Source organism: Saimiri boliviensis, chromosome 17 (genome assembly GCF_048565385.1).
Source record: "Saimiri boliviensis isolate mSaiBol1 chromosome 17, mSaiBol1.pri, whole genome shotgun sequence".
NCBI lineage: Eukaryota > Metazoa > Chordata > Mammalia > Primates > Cebidae > Saimiri > Saimiri boliviensis.
In genome coordinates this window covers 50,228,322-50,244,244 of record NC_133465.1, presented here as the reverse complement: position 1 = coordinate 50,244,244, position 15,923 = coordinate 50,228,322, and the positions used below count along the sequence as shown (strand labels likewise).

At 50.2% G+C, this 15,923-nt stretch overlaps 2 protein-coding genes across 4 annotated transcripts in view; one reads left to right on the top strand and one right to left on the bottom strand.

The window, feature by feature from the left end:
• EFTUD2 (elongation factor Tu GTP binding domain containing 2) overlaps window positions 1-8,205 on the top strand; it is a 57,608-nt gene extending 49,403 nt beyond the window's left edge. The window contains exons 20-28 of the mRNA XM_003943581.4: window positions 974-1,056; window positions 2,797-2,883; window positions 3,119-3,245; window positions 3,447-3,534; window positions 4,486-4,604; window positions 4,731-4,825; window positions 5,647-5,800; window positions 7,298-7,405; window positions 7,740-8,205. Of these exons, the coding sequence (XP_003943630.1) occupies window positions 974-1,056; window positions 2,797-2,883; window positions 3,119-3,245; window positions 3,447-3,534; window positions 4,486-4,604; window positions 4,731-4,825; window positions 5,647-5,800; window positions 7,298-7,405; window positions 7,740-7,835 (957 nt within the window). The 3' untranslated portion in view covers window positions 7,836-8,205. The remainder of the gene's footprint in view (window positions 1-973; window positions 1,057-2,796; window positions 2,884-3,118; window positions 3,246-3,446; window positions 3,535-4,485; window positions 4,605-4,730; window positions 4,826-5,646; window positions 5,801-7,297; window positions 7,406-7,739) is intronic.
• A 282-nt stretch (window positions 8,206-8,487) lies between these two features.
• On the bottom strand, window positions 8,488-15,713 carry HIGD1B (HIG1 hypoxia inducible domain family member 1B). 3 transcript variants are annotated; one of them, XM_010331476.3, is made up of 4 exons: window positions 15,640-15,713; window positions 10,496-10,646; window positions 9,711-9,845; window positions 8,488-8,790 (listed from the first exon to the last, which is right to left on the bottom strand). In XM_010331476.3, exons 2-4 carry the CDS (start codon window positions 10,593-10,595, stop codon window positions 8,726-8,728), a joined length of 300 nt encoding a protein of 99 aa, XP_010329778.2. In that variant the 5' UTR covers window positions 10,596-10,646; window positions 15,640-15,713; the 3' UTR covers window positions 8,488-8,725. The 3 variants fall into 3 exon arrangements, with proteins under 3 accessions (XP_010329778.2, XP_010329780.2, XP_010329779.2); XM_010331478.3 differs by lacking the exon at window positions 15,640-15,713 and adding an exon at window positions 11,743-11,830; XM_010331477.3 differs by lacking the exon at window positions 15,640-15,713 and adding an exon at window positions 10,730-11,698.
• Window positions 15,714-15,923: the final 210 nt, after the last annotated feature.

Genomic DNA, 15,923 nt, shown 5'->3' with positions numbered 1-15,923 from the left:
GACCATCCTGGTCAACGTGGTGAAACCCCGTCTCTACTAAAAATACAAAAAATTTAGCTGGGCATGGTGTTGCGTGCCTGTAATCCCAGCTACTAAGGCTGAGGCAGGAGAATTGCCTGAACCCAGGAGGCAGAGGTTGCAGTGAGCCGAGATCGCGCCATTGCACTCCAGCCTGGGTAACAAGAGCGAAAACTCCGTCTCAAAAAAAAAAAAAGAAAAAGAAAAGGCTCCCAAGCCAAAGTTATTCTTGCTAGGGAAATAATTGCATGATTAACCCATGGGTGGTGATTAGGTCTCACAGTGGGTGGTTTCAAGGAGAGAGTGGGGACTGGCTCTCGTAGATTCTTTGTCAAGCCTTGACGTAGCCTCTCAAGCCATGTGTTGCTTGGCCTCTGTGTCCTAGTTGAGATGTACTTTCTCCAAGACCCTGTGGTGTTGGGGACAAGTACCCTCAATACCTGTCTTAGACTCTTCGACTGATGTTCCCAGGAAGGATCGGTATCATGGAAAACCCTAGGTTTCCCAGGCAGCAGACCACGTGGGGGCTTCAGGGCAGAGCTGTGCACTCAGACTTTGTGGGTTGAGAATGTTGAGAATGGCACGGGTGCACACCAGTGGGTCTCTAGCACCAGCTCTGTCAGACCCATGGGGGTTGTTCAGTGAATGGTGGTGGATGGCTGAATGGATGTTGAGAGGTACCTTAGAAGACTAGAATTAAGGCCCTAATGTGATACCCCACTTGCTCTTGGCTCAGGAGTCTTAATTTCTTTACTACAGTAAGTTTTCTCAGGCTTTTTGGTGATGGTATGGACAGCTCTTTGAACCTGCTGCTGTACTTGTCACTTGTGCTGATTAAGGCAGTTGGGGTTTTCACAGAGGTAGCGTCAAGGGAGCTTCTGAATTCCCTTAGGTAAAAGGTTGTCCTTCCAACAAAATTAGACCTTGATTCAGTAATTTATTTTCTATTTCCCAGGTGGCTGACCCAGTTGTCACGTTTTGTGAGACGGTGGTGGAAACATCCTCCCTCAAGTGCTTTGCTGAAACGCCTAATAAGAAGTAAGCTGGGAGCACAGTGTCCCCAGGACTGCAGCCTCCAGGATATTCTCTTTCCTTTATCTGCCACCTCCACCCCCGACCGTGAGCACTGTGCACAGAGAGACCTCTACAGCTCGGAATGGGGGGTTCTTAGAATACTTGAGTTATACTCCAGCCCTCTCACCCTTCTGCCTTTGAACACAGTGCCATGGGATTATTTACCTTGAGTATTCTCTCATAAGTGCCACTTAGCCTCTGTAAAATGACCATCTTGAAACTTTTCTCCAAACCTTGCTCCTTTTTTGGTTTTTGGTTTTTTTGACACAGGCTGGAGTGCAGCCTGAACTTGCGGGGGCTTAAGCAGTCCTCCCAAGCAGCTGGGACTGTGGTACACGCCGTGCCACTTGTTTTTGTTTGTTTTGGTTTTTTTGCCTAAACTGGTCTTAGACTCTTGGGCTCAAGCATTCCTCCCACTCTGGCCTCCCAAAGTGTTGGGATTATAGGTGTAAGCCACCATGCCCATCTTAAACCTTACTTCTTCTTTCTTTCTTTTTTTTTTTTTTTTATGAGACAGAGTCTTGTTGTTTTGCCCAGGCTGGAGTGCAGTGGCATGATCTCGGCTCACTACAGCCTCTGCCTTCCAGATTCAAATGATTCTCATGTTTTGGCCTCCCGAGTAGCTGGGATTACAGGCGCACACCAGCACACCTGGCTAAGTTTTTGTATTTTTAGTAGAGACAGGGTTTTGCCATGTTGCCCATGCTGATATTGAACCCCTGACCTCAAGCAGTCCGCCCACCTCATCCTCCCAAAGTGCTGGGATTACAGGCATGAGCCACTGTGCCCAGCCTAAACTTTTCTTTTTTAAAGACCAGGGGATTCGGCCGGGCGCGGTGGCTCAAGCCTGTAATCCCAGCACTTTGGGAGGCCGAGGCGGGTGGATCACGAGGTCGAGAGATCGAGACCAACCTGGTCAACATGGTGAAACCCCGTCTCTACTAAAAATACAAAAAATTAGCTGGGCATGGTGGCGTGTGCCTATAATCCCAGCTACTCAGGAGGCTGAGGCAGGAGAATTGCCTGAACCCAGGAGGCGGAGGTTGCGGTGAGCCGAGATCGCGCCATTGCACTCCAGCCTGGGTAACAAGAGCGAAACTCCGTCTCAAAAAAAAAAAAAAAAAAGACCAGGGGATTCAAATGAAGAAAGAAGATAAGCGCTTTGCCCTTTTTGCTCTCCCTTGCCCCATCCTGTGGCTTTTTTTTTTTTTTTTTCCTCTCTTGAGATAGGGTCTCACTCTGTCATCCAGGCTGGATTACGGAAGTGCCATCACGGCTCACTGCAGCCTCAACCTCCCCAGCTCAAGCGATCCTCCTGCCTTAGCCTCCCAAGTAGCTAGGACTACAGGTGTGCTAACCACAGCTGACTGATTTTTTATAGAGCTGGGGTCTGTTGCTTTGTTGCCCAGGCTGTTAGTACTTTTGTTTTTTTGTTTTTAAGAGGCAGTATCTTGCTGTGTCACCCAGGCTGGAATACAGTGGTGAGAGCCATGGCTCACTGCAGCCTCAAATTCCTGGGTTTGAGTGATTCTCCCGCCTTGGCCTCTCAAAGTGCTGGGATTACAGATCTGAGCCACCACGCTTGAAACCCATGTCTTTCACTGATGTCACTTCCTCAGCCATCCATCTTGTAACCCTTTTTTCAGGAATGCCTCTTCTGCTGTTCTGTTAGCCCTCCTCACCACCCATTTCCATTCTGACCAGGAACAAGATCACCATGATTGCTGAGCCTCTGGAGAAGGGCCTGGCAGAGGACATAGAGAATGAGGTGGTCCAGATTACATGGAACAGGTGAGAACAGGGCTCTGACACCAGGGTCAAAAGGAAGCAGGGATGCCACAGCTTACCTGCTGGGTCTCTAAGAGCACACATCTTTCTAGGAAGCATTTATATCTTTGCCTTTGCTCTTGTCCTGGGCACAGTGGGTAGAATGAGGTGACTGTCTCCTAGGAAGGCAAGGTTTGTGGCTCCAGGACCACGAATCACAGAGCTGGCCGACAGCTCCATTGTCTCCTCCTTTCCCCAGGAAGAAGCTAGGAGAGTTCTTCCAGACCAAGTATGATTGGGATCTGCTGGCTGCCCGTTCCATCTGGGCTTTTGGCCCTGATGCCACTGGCCCCAACATTCTGGTGGATGATACTCTGCCCTCCGAGGTACAGCAGAACTGATGGGAACCGGGTGGCAGTCTTTTACCTCTGGAGTGGAAGAAACTACAAGTGTTTATTTGCAAAACGTATTTTGTGTCCTCTTGTGAAGGACAATATCCTCTTACAGGCGTATCTATCTTCTCCTTCCTCTAAACGCTTCAGCTGTTGTCAGGATGACTGCTAAGGAGGTCTCGTGTTTCTCTATAGGTTGACAAGGCTCTTCTTGGTTCAGTGAAGGACAGCATCGTTCAAGGTTTCCAATGGGGAACCAGGGAGGGCCCCCTTTGTGATGAGTGTAAGTCCACCAGCACTCCCCCACCCCAATCCTCAAGGGTCCTTACAGCCAGTCTTATGAGTAGGATGGGCTCACCATCTTTAGAACTGGGCAGGAGAAGCAGCTTGGGGTACACAGGACTGTCCCATGTCCTAGGCCAACTTCTTTCCTTCTCCCTCCTTATCCTGGTGCATCCATGTGGTATAGCCTGTGAATTTAAGTCATTTCTAAACTGTTATTTGCTCCTCATTTCTTTTTTTTTTTTTTTTTTTTGAGACGGAGTTTTGCTCTTGTTACCCAGGCTGGAGTGCAATGGCGCGATCTCGGCTCACCGCAACCTCTGCCTCCTGGGTTCAGGCAATTCTCCTGCCTCAGCCTCCTGAGTAGCTGGGATGACAGGCACACGCCACCATGCCCAGCTAATTTGTTGTATATTTAGTAGAGACGGAGTTTCACCATGTTGACCAGGATGGTCTGGATCTCTTGACCTCGTGATCCACCCACCTCGGCCCCCCAAAGTGCTGGGATTACAGGCTTGAGCCACCGCGCCCGGCCATTTGCTCCTCATTTCTGAGAAGCGTTTGGCCCTGGACATATTTGAGGAGAAATATCAAGGGGATGATGAGATCGGAGTGGTTTATAGACCCTGATTGGGCTTTATGGGACCAAATGTACAGGGATTTATTCTACATCCACAAAAATGTAAATATCTGCAGAAGGAAATAAACTTCTAGGAAAGCTCTATGTTTGAGCATGGCCTGAAGCAAACCCTAAGAGCATTTGCTTAACTTCTGACCTCTTTGCCATGGGCCTTGCTTATTCAGTTAGAGCTCCTACCTCCCGTGTGGTTTCTGTACCGTATCTTTCATGACTGCAAGACAACTGCAGTGTTACAGGAGACTGCTACTCCGCCATGGCCCCATGGCGGGCCCAGAACCTCTCTCCAGTCAGCTGTCCCCACCTCCTTTACAGTGATTCGGAACGTCAAGTTTAAGATTCTGGATGCAGTGGTTGCCCAGGAGCCCCTGCACCGCGGCGGGGGCCAGATCATCCCCACAGCCAGGAGAGTTGTCTACTCTGCCTTCCTCATGGTAAGACAATGAGGCTATAGGGGACCATCTGCTTCACTGGACAGGGCACTAAGAGGAGGAGCAACTGGGACTGCAGGCCCCCAGCCTTCCCCAAGCTGAGGACCCTTTCTTCTCACTCTGCTGCAGGCCACTCCTCGTCTGATGGAGCCTTACTACTTTGTAGAGGTCCAGGCACCTGCAGATTGCGTCTCTGCGGTTTATACTGTCCTGGCCAGGCGCAGGTGAGCAGCCCCAGGTATATTAGGGAGAGTGCTGAGAGCAAGAGCAGACCAAGAGGCACCTTGGCTCCTGCAGGGAGGAGGGGTTGGCCTCCCATTCCGTCTTCACTCTGGAAACCCTGAGAGCTGATTTTCCAGAAATAAGTAGGAAAAGAGTGAGGCAAGCCCCAGCTTTTCTTCAGATTAAAATTTGATGTTTCTTTTGGGTTCCCCTCCTCAGAGAGCTCTTGGAGGAAGTGCTGAGGCAAGTCAGTGATGGGAATGTCTTTGGGCCCATGTCCCATCACTGTCCCACTCCTGTCGTCTCCAGAGGTTCCTGCCACTTTGACTTCCACAGGGAATTAGGCTGGGCGCAGTCGCTCACGCCTGTAATTCCAGCACTTTGGGAACCTGAGGCGGGTGGATCACCTGAGGTCAGGAGTTCAAGACCAGCCTGACCAACATGGAGAAACCCCATCTCTACTAAAAATACAAAATTAGCCACATGTGGTGACGCATGCCTGTAATCCCAGCTACTTGGGAGGCTGAGGCAGGAGAATCGCTTGAACCTGGGAGGCAGAGGTTGTGGTGAACCAAGATCATGCCATTGCACTCCAGCCTGGGCAACAAGAGCAAAACTCCTTCTCCAAAATAAAAAAACTCAAGACCACAGGGAATTATACTGAGAGCCCCGAGCCTTTTCTGCTCTGTAGAACATTCTTGTTTACTCTTTCTTTGATGGTAACTCTGGGCTGAGATGCGTTTGGGAACAGCCAATGGCAGATTGCTTCTTGTCTTTTGGCCTTTGTATAACTAGAGATTCAGCCTTTATTTTTTTGTCTCAGGGGGCATGTGACTCAGGATGCACCCATCCCAGGCTCCCCTCTGTACACCATCAAAGCTTTTATCCCAGCCATCGACTCGTTTGGCTTTGAGACTGATCTCCGGACTCATACCCAGGGACAAGCCTTTTCTCTGTCTGTCTTCCACCATTGGCAGGTGAGAAAACAATGCAGGCTGGCTAGCTTGGCCTTGAACCTCTGCAAGCCTCATCCCCTTCTGTCCTGATCCCCCTCCAAGCCCTAAGTGAGATGTACAGCATCCTAGAGAAGAGTCCTCTTCTGGGGAGCATATATTCAGGGCAACTTGATCTGTGTCTCTCAGTTAAAAAAAAAGAAATACAGGCCCAGCACGGTGGCTCACACCTGTACTCCCAGTACTTTGGGAGGCCAAGGCGGGCAAATCACGAGGTCAGGTGTTCGAGACTAGCCTGGCCACCATGGTAAAACCCTGTCTTTACTAAAAATACAAAAAAAAAAAATTAGCTGGGCACAGTGGTGGGCACCTGTAATCCCAGCTACTCAGGAGGCCGAGGCAGGATAATCACTTGAACCCAGGAGGCAGAAGTTGCAGTGAGCCAAGATCGCGCCACTGCACTCCAGCCTGGGCGACAGAGCAAGAGTCCATCTCAAAAAAAAAAAAAGAGTGCCGGGCGCGGTGGCTCAAGCCTGTAATCCCAGCACTTTGGGAGGCCGAGGCGGGTGGATCACGAGGTCAAGAGATCGAGACCATCCTGGTCAACATGGTGAAACCCCGTCTCTACTAAAAATACAAAAAATTAGCTGGGCATGGTGGTGCGTGCCTGTAATCCCAGCTACTCGGGAGGCTGAGGCAGGAGATTTGCCTGAACCCAGGAGGAGGAGGTTGCAGTGAGCCGAGATCGTGCCATTGCACTCCAGCCTGGGTAACAAGAGCGAAACTCCATCTCAAGAAAAAAAAAAAAAAAAAAAAAAAAAGAAAAAGAAAAATAATAAATTTAAAAATAAAATAGGCTGAGCGCGTTGGCTCACACTTGTAATCCCAGCACTTTGGGAGGCTGAGGTGAGTGGATCACCAGAGGTCAGGAGTTTGAGACCGGACTAACACAGAGAAACCCTGTCTCTACTAAAAATACAAAATTAGCCGGGCATGTTGGCGCACGCCTGTAATCCCAGCCACTCAGGAGGCTGAGGCAGGAGAATCGCCAGAACCCGGGAGGCGGAGGTTGCGGTGAGCCGAGATCGTGCCATTGCACTCCAGCCTGGGCAACAAGAGAGAAACTCGGTCTCAAAAAAAATTTTCGGAGTTTCACTCTTGTTGCCCAGGCTGGAGTGCAATGGCACGATCTCGGCTCACCTCAACCTCCGCCTCCCGGGTTCAGGCGATTCTCCTGCCTCAGCCTCCTGAGTGGCTGGGATTACAGGCGTGCGCCAACATGCCCGGCTAATTTTTTTGTATTTTTAGTAGAGAAGGGGTTTCACCATGTTGACCAGGATGGTCTCGATCCCTTGACCTCGTGATCCACCAGCCTCAGCCTCCCAAAGTGCTGGGATCACAGGCTTGAGCCACTGCGCCCGGCTCCAAAAAAAATTTTTTTTAATAAATAAGAATCCTGCTTCTGGGCCCAAATCTTCTGGGGAGTCTGCCTGGGCCATCTGAAATTCCTTTGCCTTTTAGATTGTCCCTGGTGATCCTCTGGACAAGAGCATTGTCATTCGCCCTTTGGAGCCACAGCCGGCTCCTCACCTGGCCCGGGAATTCATGATCAAAACTCGTCGTAGGAAGGTATGTCTTCTTTGGCCTGTTGCCATCCCTCAACCCCCTAGAACTCTCATAAGTAGGATCTCTATCTCTGTCTTTTGGCCCCTTTTCCTAAAGGACCCTTTTCCAATGTAGACATATGTTCTGAATACTCTTGAGGCAACTAGACCTGGGCCCCAGTCTTGCTGTGAAAGGAGAGCCTTATCCTCCCATATGATAGTACACTGAAAGCAGGGCTCCTGAAACACCACCATCTACATTCCTGCTACCACTGGCCTCACGAGCACAGGTCTTGGGTGGCCTCCCTACTCGGTCTGCCACCACCTCGGGCTTTCTTGTATTTTTCTGTGTTCTGCAGGGCCTCAGTGAAGATGTGAGCATAAGCAAATTCTTCGATGATCCTATGTTGCTGGAACTCGCCAAACAGGATGTTGTGCTCAATTACCCCATGTGAGTGCACGGACTCCTGGCAGCTCCTGCTCCCTACAGTGGGTTGCAACTCCTGCACTTGAAGCTGAGACCTGGTATGACATGGCCTTCGTGTTGTTAAAGAGTGTCTGGAAGCTGCTGTTGGCATCTTGACCAACTCACCAACCTCTAACCCAGAGCGGCAGTGAGAGAAGAGCATTTGGCCTCCTGTTTCCTCCTGTGCCCTCTACCAGGCTCCATTTCCAAGGAAAGAGAGGAGCTTGCTTGGGCTCACAGAAAGAGAAGGGGGGATGGAACCCCAAGGGGCCCTATCTTTGGTATTTACATGGAATTTTATTTTCTACAACTTTGACCTTCGCCATGGTTTGCAAGTGAACAGAACATTTTGACCTCTGTCTTGCTCTGCTCCTTTCATCCCCATCTCCCCTGCCCCGTCTGGTCCTGGTGCTTACATTCTGAATATATGTCATCTCCCAAGAGGCTTCACTGCCTCTGCTTCCAGCTGCAGCCTCCTTCCTGCCTGAGTCCCCAGGGAAGCAGCCTGCCTTTTAATTCAGTGTTCCCATGAGCATCAAGGCGCTGTTATTGCCCCCTTGCTCCCAGTCTGTGCTGCTTCAGGGTGGGACCTAAGATGGCTTGGGAGTTGTTGGATTCCTGGGATCAGAGGTCTACCCCACCACCTCAGGAAATTGCTGCCCCACCCCGCCCAAGAATCTCCCTTGCCCTGGGGTATGGGGCCAGAGCACTTGGATTTTCAGCCATTTGCTCCAAGTCCTCTCCCCAGCCACCACCAGTCCCTTACTCTGTTCTCCCCCAATGAACAAGAGTCTGTTGATTTTCCTCAAAACTGCTTTATTAGGAACATACCAGGGATTGATTGAGGGAAGCCGGACTGCCTCGGCTTCTATAGGAGTCCTACTTCTCTCCAGCGTCCTGTGCCATCCTTTTGACATAATCGCTATACATTGTGTACACAGTCCCTGTGTGATGGAAAAGAAGTCATGCCCCTTGGCATTGAACCCTTCACCTATCCTCTTGTCTCTCTCAGGTGTCCCAGGGGTTCACCTCTAGCTGCTCCCTTCAGAGTCCAGCTTCCTGCTCAGCCCCAGGTTCCAACACCTGCTCCAAGCATCTGACCACACAGCCTGGGGAAACGGCCCATCTGACAGTTTACAAAGCAATTTCACATGTATTATCTGAGAAACCTTATAGCAACCTGTGAGGTAGGCAGGCCAGGGGTGGTTATTGTTGCACATCAGGAAACTGAGGCTCAGTGAGAAGGATTTGTCCACTGTCACAGCAAGTGGCTGCTTTTTAATCTCAAGAGGAAGAGAAATTCAACATCTGTTCTGTTGCATGATTTTTCTCACCCTAGGGCAAACTGTCATGAGACACTGCACCATCCCCACCGGCCTGGACAGGAGCCTGAACAGGGAAGATGGCTCAGAATAGGGGCTTCACCAAGGACATGATGTGGAGCCCAGAATCGGGAACAGGGACTTAGGTCCCTTTTTTTATTTTCTTTTTTTGAGGTGGAGTCTCATTCTGTTGCCTAGGCTGGAGTGCAGTGGTGCAGTCTTGGCTCACTGCAGCCTCTGCCTCCCAGGTTCAAGCAATTCTGCCTCAGCCTCCTGAGTAGCTGGGACTACAGGCACACACCACCAGGCCTGGCTAATTTTTGTATTTATAGTAGAGATGGGGTTTCACCAGGTCCTCCAGGATGGTCTTGATATCCTGACCTTGTGATCCACCCACCTCGGCCTCCCAAAGTGCCTGGATCACAGGCATGAGCCACTATACCTGGCCAAGTCATCGTCCTTTTAACTGTTGGGACTTACAGATATACAGACTGCCTAACTGGTTTTATCTCATTCTCCTGTGACCCCACGAAGCTACTCACCTAGCATGATTGCACCCACTACACAGGCCTGTGCTGCCACTCGGGTGTGAATCAGGTGTATGGACATCTTGGTGGAACCACGAGCCCTCAGCTGGTAAATCCTGTATGCTGCTACCACCAAGCAGCCTCCTAAGCCTGTGGGCAGAGAACACAGCCCCTGGGCCACGGCCACAATGCACAGCACCCTCCTAGTGAGAGACATCTCACCAGGCAGGCTGGACACCTGGATAAACAGCTGTTTTTATGCAGTATCTTATGCGGGGGGGCGGGGGTGGATGCAGGGGGCCTAGGGGGATCATTAGAATATGGAGTTTTGCCCTTCAATGGCGTTTTCCAAGTGGCTGCCTCCCTCTAGTGATGCCCCTCGCCTATATACAAATAGCTGATCACCATGACACAGCCCCTGCCCACCAGATTGCTCTGCTTTGGGACCTCCAGCCACACTGCTGGCTCCCCCCTCTGGTACAGCTGTTTTCCTACTTTACCAGGGCCATATGGAAGGAAGCCCTGTAGGACCCCAAAGGGTTCCTCTGACCCTATTTGGGTGTTGGTGCTCAGCTTCTTCATAACCCATGTACTCGGTTGGCCACCACCTCCGCCCATCCACATGTCCTCATTTCGTTGTAAGGGTTTACCCCTTGGCATCTTTGCTGTTAGTTCCCTAGTTCTGTGAGTAGGACCATTTGGGTTCTCTGACCTCTGCTTTATTATTCTTGGAAGGTACCAGAAGACATGATTGCTCAGAGAAGGCCCCCTACTTGCACCCCATTCCTTTCTTCACTTACCTATAGGCACCAGGGGAGATTCCCGAGTCTTCCTCAGGAGCTTCTTACGCACACTGTCTTCATCCTCGGGTGACACCCACCAGCGTCTGTTAGCAGACATAATCCTGGACCTGGATGTAAGCAGCTGGGACACCTAGGCTGCAGCTCAGTTCTAGAGAGAGGCACTCCACAATCAGAACTCTGATTCCTCAGTGTGGAGAGGAAAGGAGGGTTACCCACTAAGACCCCTCTCACCATGCCCAACACAGCCTCTCCTTGAAAAGCTGTCCCTCCCAGGTATCCCATCCAGGTGGCTGGGCCACTAGTGCCATTTCTCCATCTCCGTTTTCTACCATCTGCCTCTTGCCCAGCTCATTCTAACTTCACTGTTTTCTCAGCTTCCCCTTCCCCCATCTGCATCCCTGTGGGTGTGATCCTTGGGCCAAGAGAAACAGCTGGAAAAATCCACGGATCAGGGTGGAGAAACAGTCCTTGAGCATTGGGGCCCCGGTGGCCTTAGGTCTGTGATGGTCCTGAGGGAGCTGCAGAGCAGGATGTGGCCCCGGGGAGCCAGAACCATCCTAGACCAGACAGTGTCACAGCATTGGTTGCCAAATTGCCAGAGATTGTAATGTCACACATCGATTTGCATGTTAATTTAGCATATATTTTGCATATGAGTACTAAAGGAAGACATAGTTCCTGAGCTGATCCTGTTTTTCCAGGGCCATCTCTCCAGGCAGGTTCTTCACGATTACCAACTGGCTACCTTCATCTCTGGGCTGGAAACCCTGTCACTCTGCTGGCTGACCCCTGTAAATGTCTTCTGTGATCAGAGTCTCAGAGTCCTGGTCCTCAGACCAGGGGTTCTACCAATAGGATGCCTTTTTCTTTTCTTTCCTTTTGAGGCAGCATCTCACTTTGTCACTCAGGCTGGAGCACAGTGCCAATCACCACAACCTTGACCCTCCAGACTCAAGCAATCCTTCCACCTCAGCCCCTCAAGTAGCTGGGACTACAGGTGCATGCCACCACACCCAGCTAATTTTTGTATTTTTCGTAGAGACAGTTTTGCCATGTCACCCAGCCAATCTTGAACTCCTGGGCTCAGGTGATCTGCCCACCTTGGCCTCCCAAAGTATTGGCATTACAGGCATGAGCCACTGTGCCTGCCCTGAGTCAGCTTCTATCCTAGTTAGAAGATAGAACTCCTCTCCTGGAGGAGGAAGGACTCGTGGTCCCCAGGTTCTTGGCATGCCAGTGCTTACCCTAGGAGATGGCTAGAATGTGGAGAGCAAGCGGCCAGTCCAGGGCTCTGTGTCTGCTGTTTTGAACTGACCAAAAGCGGTTGATGGAGCTGCCACTATGGGGTCAGGGAAGCAATGACTTGGGCTTTATGAAGACTCTGAAGTCAGGGACAGAGAGGGGAGGGGAAAGGACAGGGCATCGGTCTTAACCCCCCAGCCGCTGAGTCCCAGGCCAGAGCTCCAGGCGCTGGAAAGTAAGGAAAGACCAGATGGAGAGGAGTCCCTAACTAGATTGAGTCTTCTAGTTCCCATGGAATTAAGTGGCTGGATCAGACAGGCTTGATGTGGAGAACGGAGATGGAGATGTAGGAACAAGGATGAGCAGAAAGCCTGGTCCCCCAAGCAACACTGCCTCGGATTCTCTTAGGAACAATGTGGAATATAAATAAAATGCCCTAGCTGGGAGAGGCACGCTCTCTGAACTGCCTTTTGGTTTTGAGTTGTGTTTTGGGGTTTTTTTTTTCCCAGAGACCGAGTCTTGAACTGTTGCCCAAGCTGGAGTGCAGTTGCACAACCTTGGCTCACCGCAACCTCTGCCTCCCAGGTTCAGGTGATTCTCCTGCCTCAGCCTCCCAAGTAGCTGGGATTATAGGCACATGCCACCATGCCCGGCTAATTTTTTGTATTTTTCGTAGAGACGGGGTTTCACCATGTTGGTCAGGCTGGTCTCAAAATCCTGACCTCATGATCCACCCACCTCGGCCTTACAAAGTGCTGGGATTACAAGCCTGAGCCACCACGCCCTGCTGGTTGGGTTTTTTTGTTTGTTTTTGTTTTGAGAGGGAAGCTCTGTCGCCAGGCTGGAGTGCAGTGACATGATCTCGGCTCACTGCAACCTCCACCCCCTGGGTTCAAGTGATTCTCCTGCCTCAGCCCCCCAAGTGGCTGGGACTACAGGCACATACCACCACACCCAGCTAATTTTTGTATTTTTAGTAGAGACAGGGTTTCACCATATTGGCCAGAAGGGTCTCTATCTCTTGACCTCGTGATCCACCTGCCTCGGCCTCCCAAAGTACTAGGATTAGAGGCGTGAGCCACTGCACCCGGCCCTATACTCAGTATATTTCAAAACTCTGAGCTATGCTATGTGGTAAGTAGCAGTTTGTTCACAAAGGAATGGAGCTTCAGAGAGGCTGAATGACTTATCCGAGGATACACAGCTAGTATATGGCAGTTTTGTCATCTGAACCCAGGTCAGGTTGGCTCCAGTGTTTGCACTCCTAACTGCAATGCTAACCTCCAGGGGACTGGTTAAACGGAAATTCTTTCCAGATGGATACTGAAGCTTAGGAATGCTAGTCAATCCTGGCATCCTTGTTTAGGAGAAGAAAAAGTACTTGCTAAGTAAATGGAAAAAGATAGGGTGTGCTAGGGAGATCGCACTCCATACCAGGCCTTTGTTCCTTCCCTAGATTACTCAGCCCTGTGTGTTTATCCTAAAGGGGCTTTGCAGCCCTGGAAATTTGTTCGGCAGCTGATGTCCTTTTCTTCCCCCAGTATTCACTGCTCTAGGCAGAGGCCCGGGGTCATAGCAACTCCCCAGGGCCTTCACGTGTTCCCAGCGTCCATGGGAACTCTCCTCCCAGTCTTTCACAGACACCCTCCTGTGCTGCCTCTCCAGGTTCCAGCAGTGGCCTGAATTCTCAGGAGATGGACACTATATTCCCTTTGAAGTCCTTTGAAGAACAGGAACCGAACCATGGATAGTGAAGTTCAGCTTCTCCCTATTGAAATGATGGTGGTGTTCCCACAGCGTCTCAGCCCAGAGCTGAGAAATAATTGCCGTGATTACTGAGCACCTTCTGTGGGCCAAGGAGTGTGCTAATTGCTTTGTTTTTGTTTCAATTTGAGATGGAATCTCACTCTGTCACCCAGGCTGGAGTGCAATGGTAATCATAGCTCACTGCAGCCTTGAACTCCTGGGCTTAAAGCATCCTCTAGCCTCAGCCTCCCGAGTAGCTGGGATTACAGGTGCGTGCCACCACACCTAACTAATATTTGTATTTTTAATAGAGTTGGGGTTTCACCCTATTGGCTAGGCTGGTGTCAAACTCCTGCCCTCAAAGTGATCCACCCACAAGAGCCTCCCAAAGTGCTGGGATTATCCTCCTGAGCTGCCATGCTTGGCCTCCTTTGTGTAGATTAATCCTCACAATAGCAGTGAGGTATTATTATCTCCACTTCACAGACAAAAAACTGGGGCTCCATTAAGTGTTTTGCCCAATAGTAAGGGACAGAAAAAAGGCCAGATTTCTAACTCTCTACTCGGGACTAACTTGAGAGAATGTAAAGTGGAGAAGTCTTGAAATAGAAGAAGCAAAATTGCTTTGTATTTCAAAAACTTCTGAGAACATACAGTAACTAAAAAAAACTTGAAGGAACAGATTTTTGTAGAGTCCTGCTTTAGTAAACAGATAAGATAAAATTATGATGGCATCATTTTTGTGAACATGCCGAGTCTTTAATGTTTTCCATTTATGCATTGCTACATTAGTAATTTGTTTAGTAGACCTCTTTTTCTTCCAAATCAGGTCACATCAATAGAAATTCTGATTTAGAGGGGCCTAAATCAATGATGCAGACAGACTTAGTGTAGGCCAAAGCCAGACGTGGGATCAATTCGCCCACAAATCAACCACTCTAAATATTGGGTTCTGCCACTCAGTCTCTCAGTCTATGGCTTCGCCAGTAAAAGCAAGGTAGCACCTGCCCAGAGGATGATCATAAGGGTTAAAAGAGAATTACTGTTAGAAATCCCCATGCACTGCTGCTCCTCTTCCTCCAGGAGCAAGTGGCAGGGAATGGGTAGCAGGCTGGGGGAAAAGTGGAGAGTCCCTGACAACAGATGGCAAAGTTACCATATTCTGTGTGGTTCCGAATTCAGCACAGCTTTTCTCATTCCCTTCCCCCAGACCCCCTCCTTCCTGGGCTTGCCCACCCTAATTGGAAACTTCAGGCTTGTTCTCCCTGTTGTGTTTAACGGGAAGGGATGGGGGGAAGGGAGACTAAGTCTTGAAGCTCTCAACACGATCTAAGGCACAGCTGTGCTATTTATAGCCCAAGGGAGCAAGTGACTGGGAGGGGAGGGACATGCAGCTTTTGCCTTGAGCTAATGGGAGCTGTGAGTGAGGGCATGATGGAGAATGAACTAGACTAGGGACGGAGGATGCTTGCAGTTGGGGTTGGAAAGGGAAGAAAGGAGGTTGAAGGGTCGGGAGAATCAAAGGGGAGAACACATCAGGCTATGTAGTTGTGTCTGGGGGACTTGAGGGGTAAGGAGTGGAATAACAGGAACGGGCAGTGAAAGTTTGCAGATAATATGGCTAGGCTGAGGCTGCTTCCTGGTGGAGGCAGGCTGTAACATCCCCCCTTCGCCCCACCCTTTTAAAAACAGACATTGCCAAGGACCTCCTAGCATTTGTCCAAGGACAGCCCCAAGGGCCACAGGCCTGAAGCCAGAAAGTGCCTTTGGTGTCCACTTATCTTGCTGAGAAGACTTCACATTTTTCTTTTTTCTTTTTTTTTTTTTTTTTTTTTTTGAGACAGAGTCTCGCTCTGTCGCCCAGGCTAGATTGCAGTGGCGTGATCTTGGCTAACTGCAACCTCCACCTCCTGAGTTCAAGCAATTCTCCCACCTCAGCCTCCCGAGTAGCTGGGATTATAGGTGTGTGTCACCATGCCCAGCTAATTTTTGTATTTTTAGTAGAGACGTGGTTTCACCATGTTGGCCAGAATGGTCTGGATTTCTTGACCTCGTGGTCCGCCCACCTGGGCCTCCCAAAGTGCTGGGATTACAGGCATGAGCCACCGTGCCCAGACTCCCTGTTCCCAAAAGGAAGCATTCTCAAAACTTACCTCTCTGGTTACCTCTGTTTCCATCTTCCAAGACAGAAGAATCTGCTCTGAGCTTACTGGCCAAGTGGGGACCCTGGAAAGTGTGTAATGGAAATAGTGACACAATGCAGCCTTCAGATTGACCCTGCTATTCCCAAAGCACAGAGCCCCAGGGCGACTCTCAAGTTCTCAAATTGGGTTTTGATCCTTTCCTGCCTGAGCCCCATGTGAATTAAAAGTGATGTGGTTCTCACAGCACCCGGCCATTCCACTCCCTGCCAAAGGCTGGAAATGAGACCCGTTTC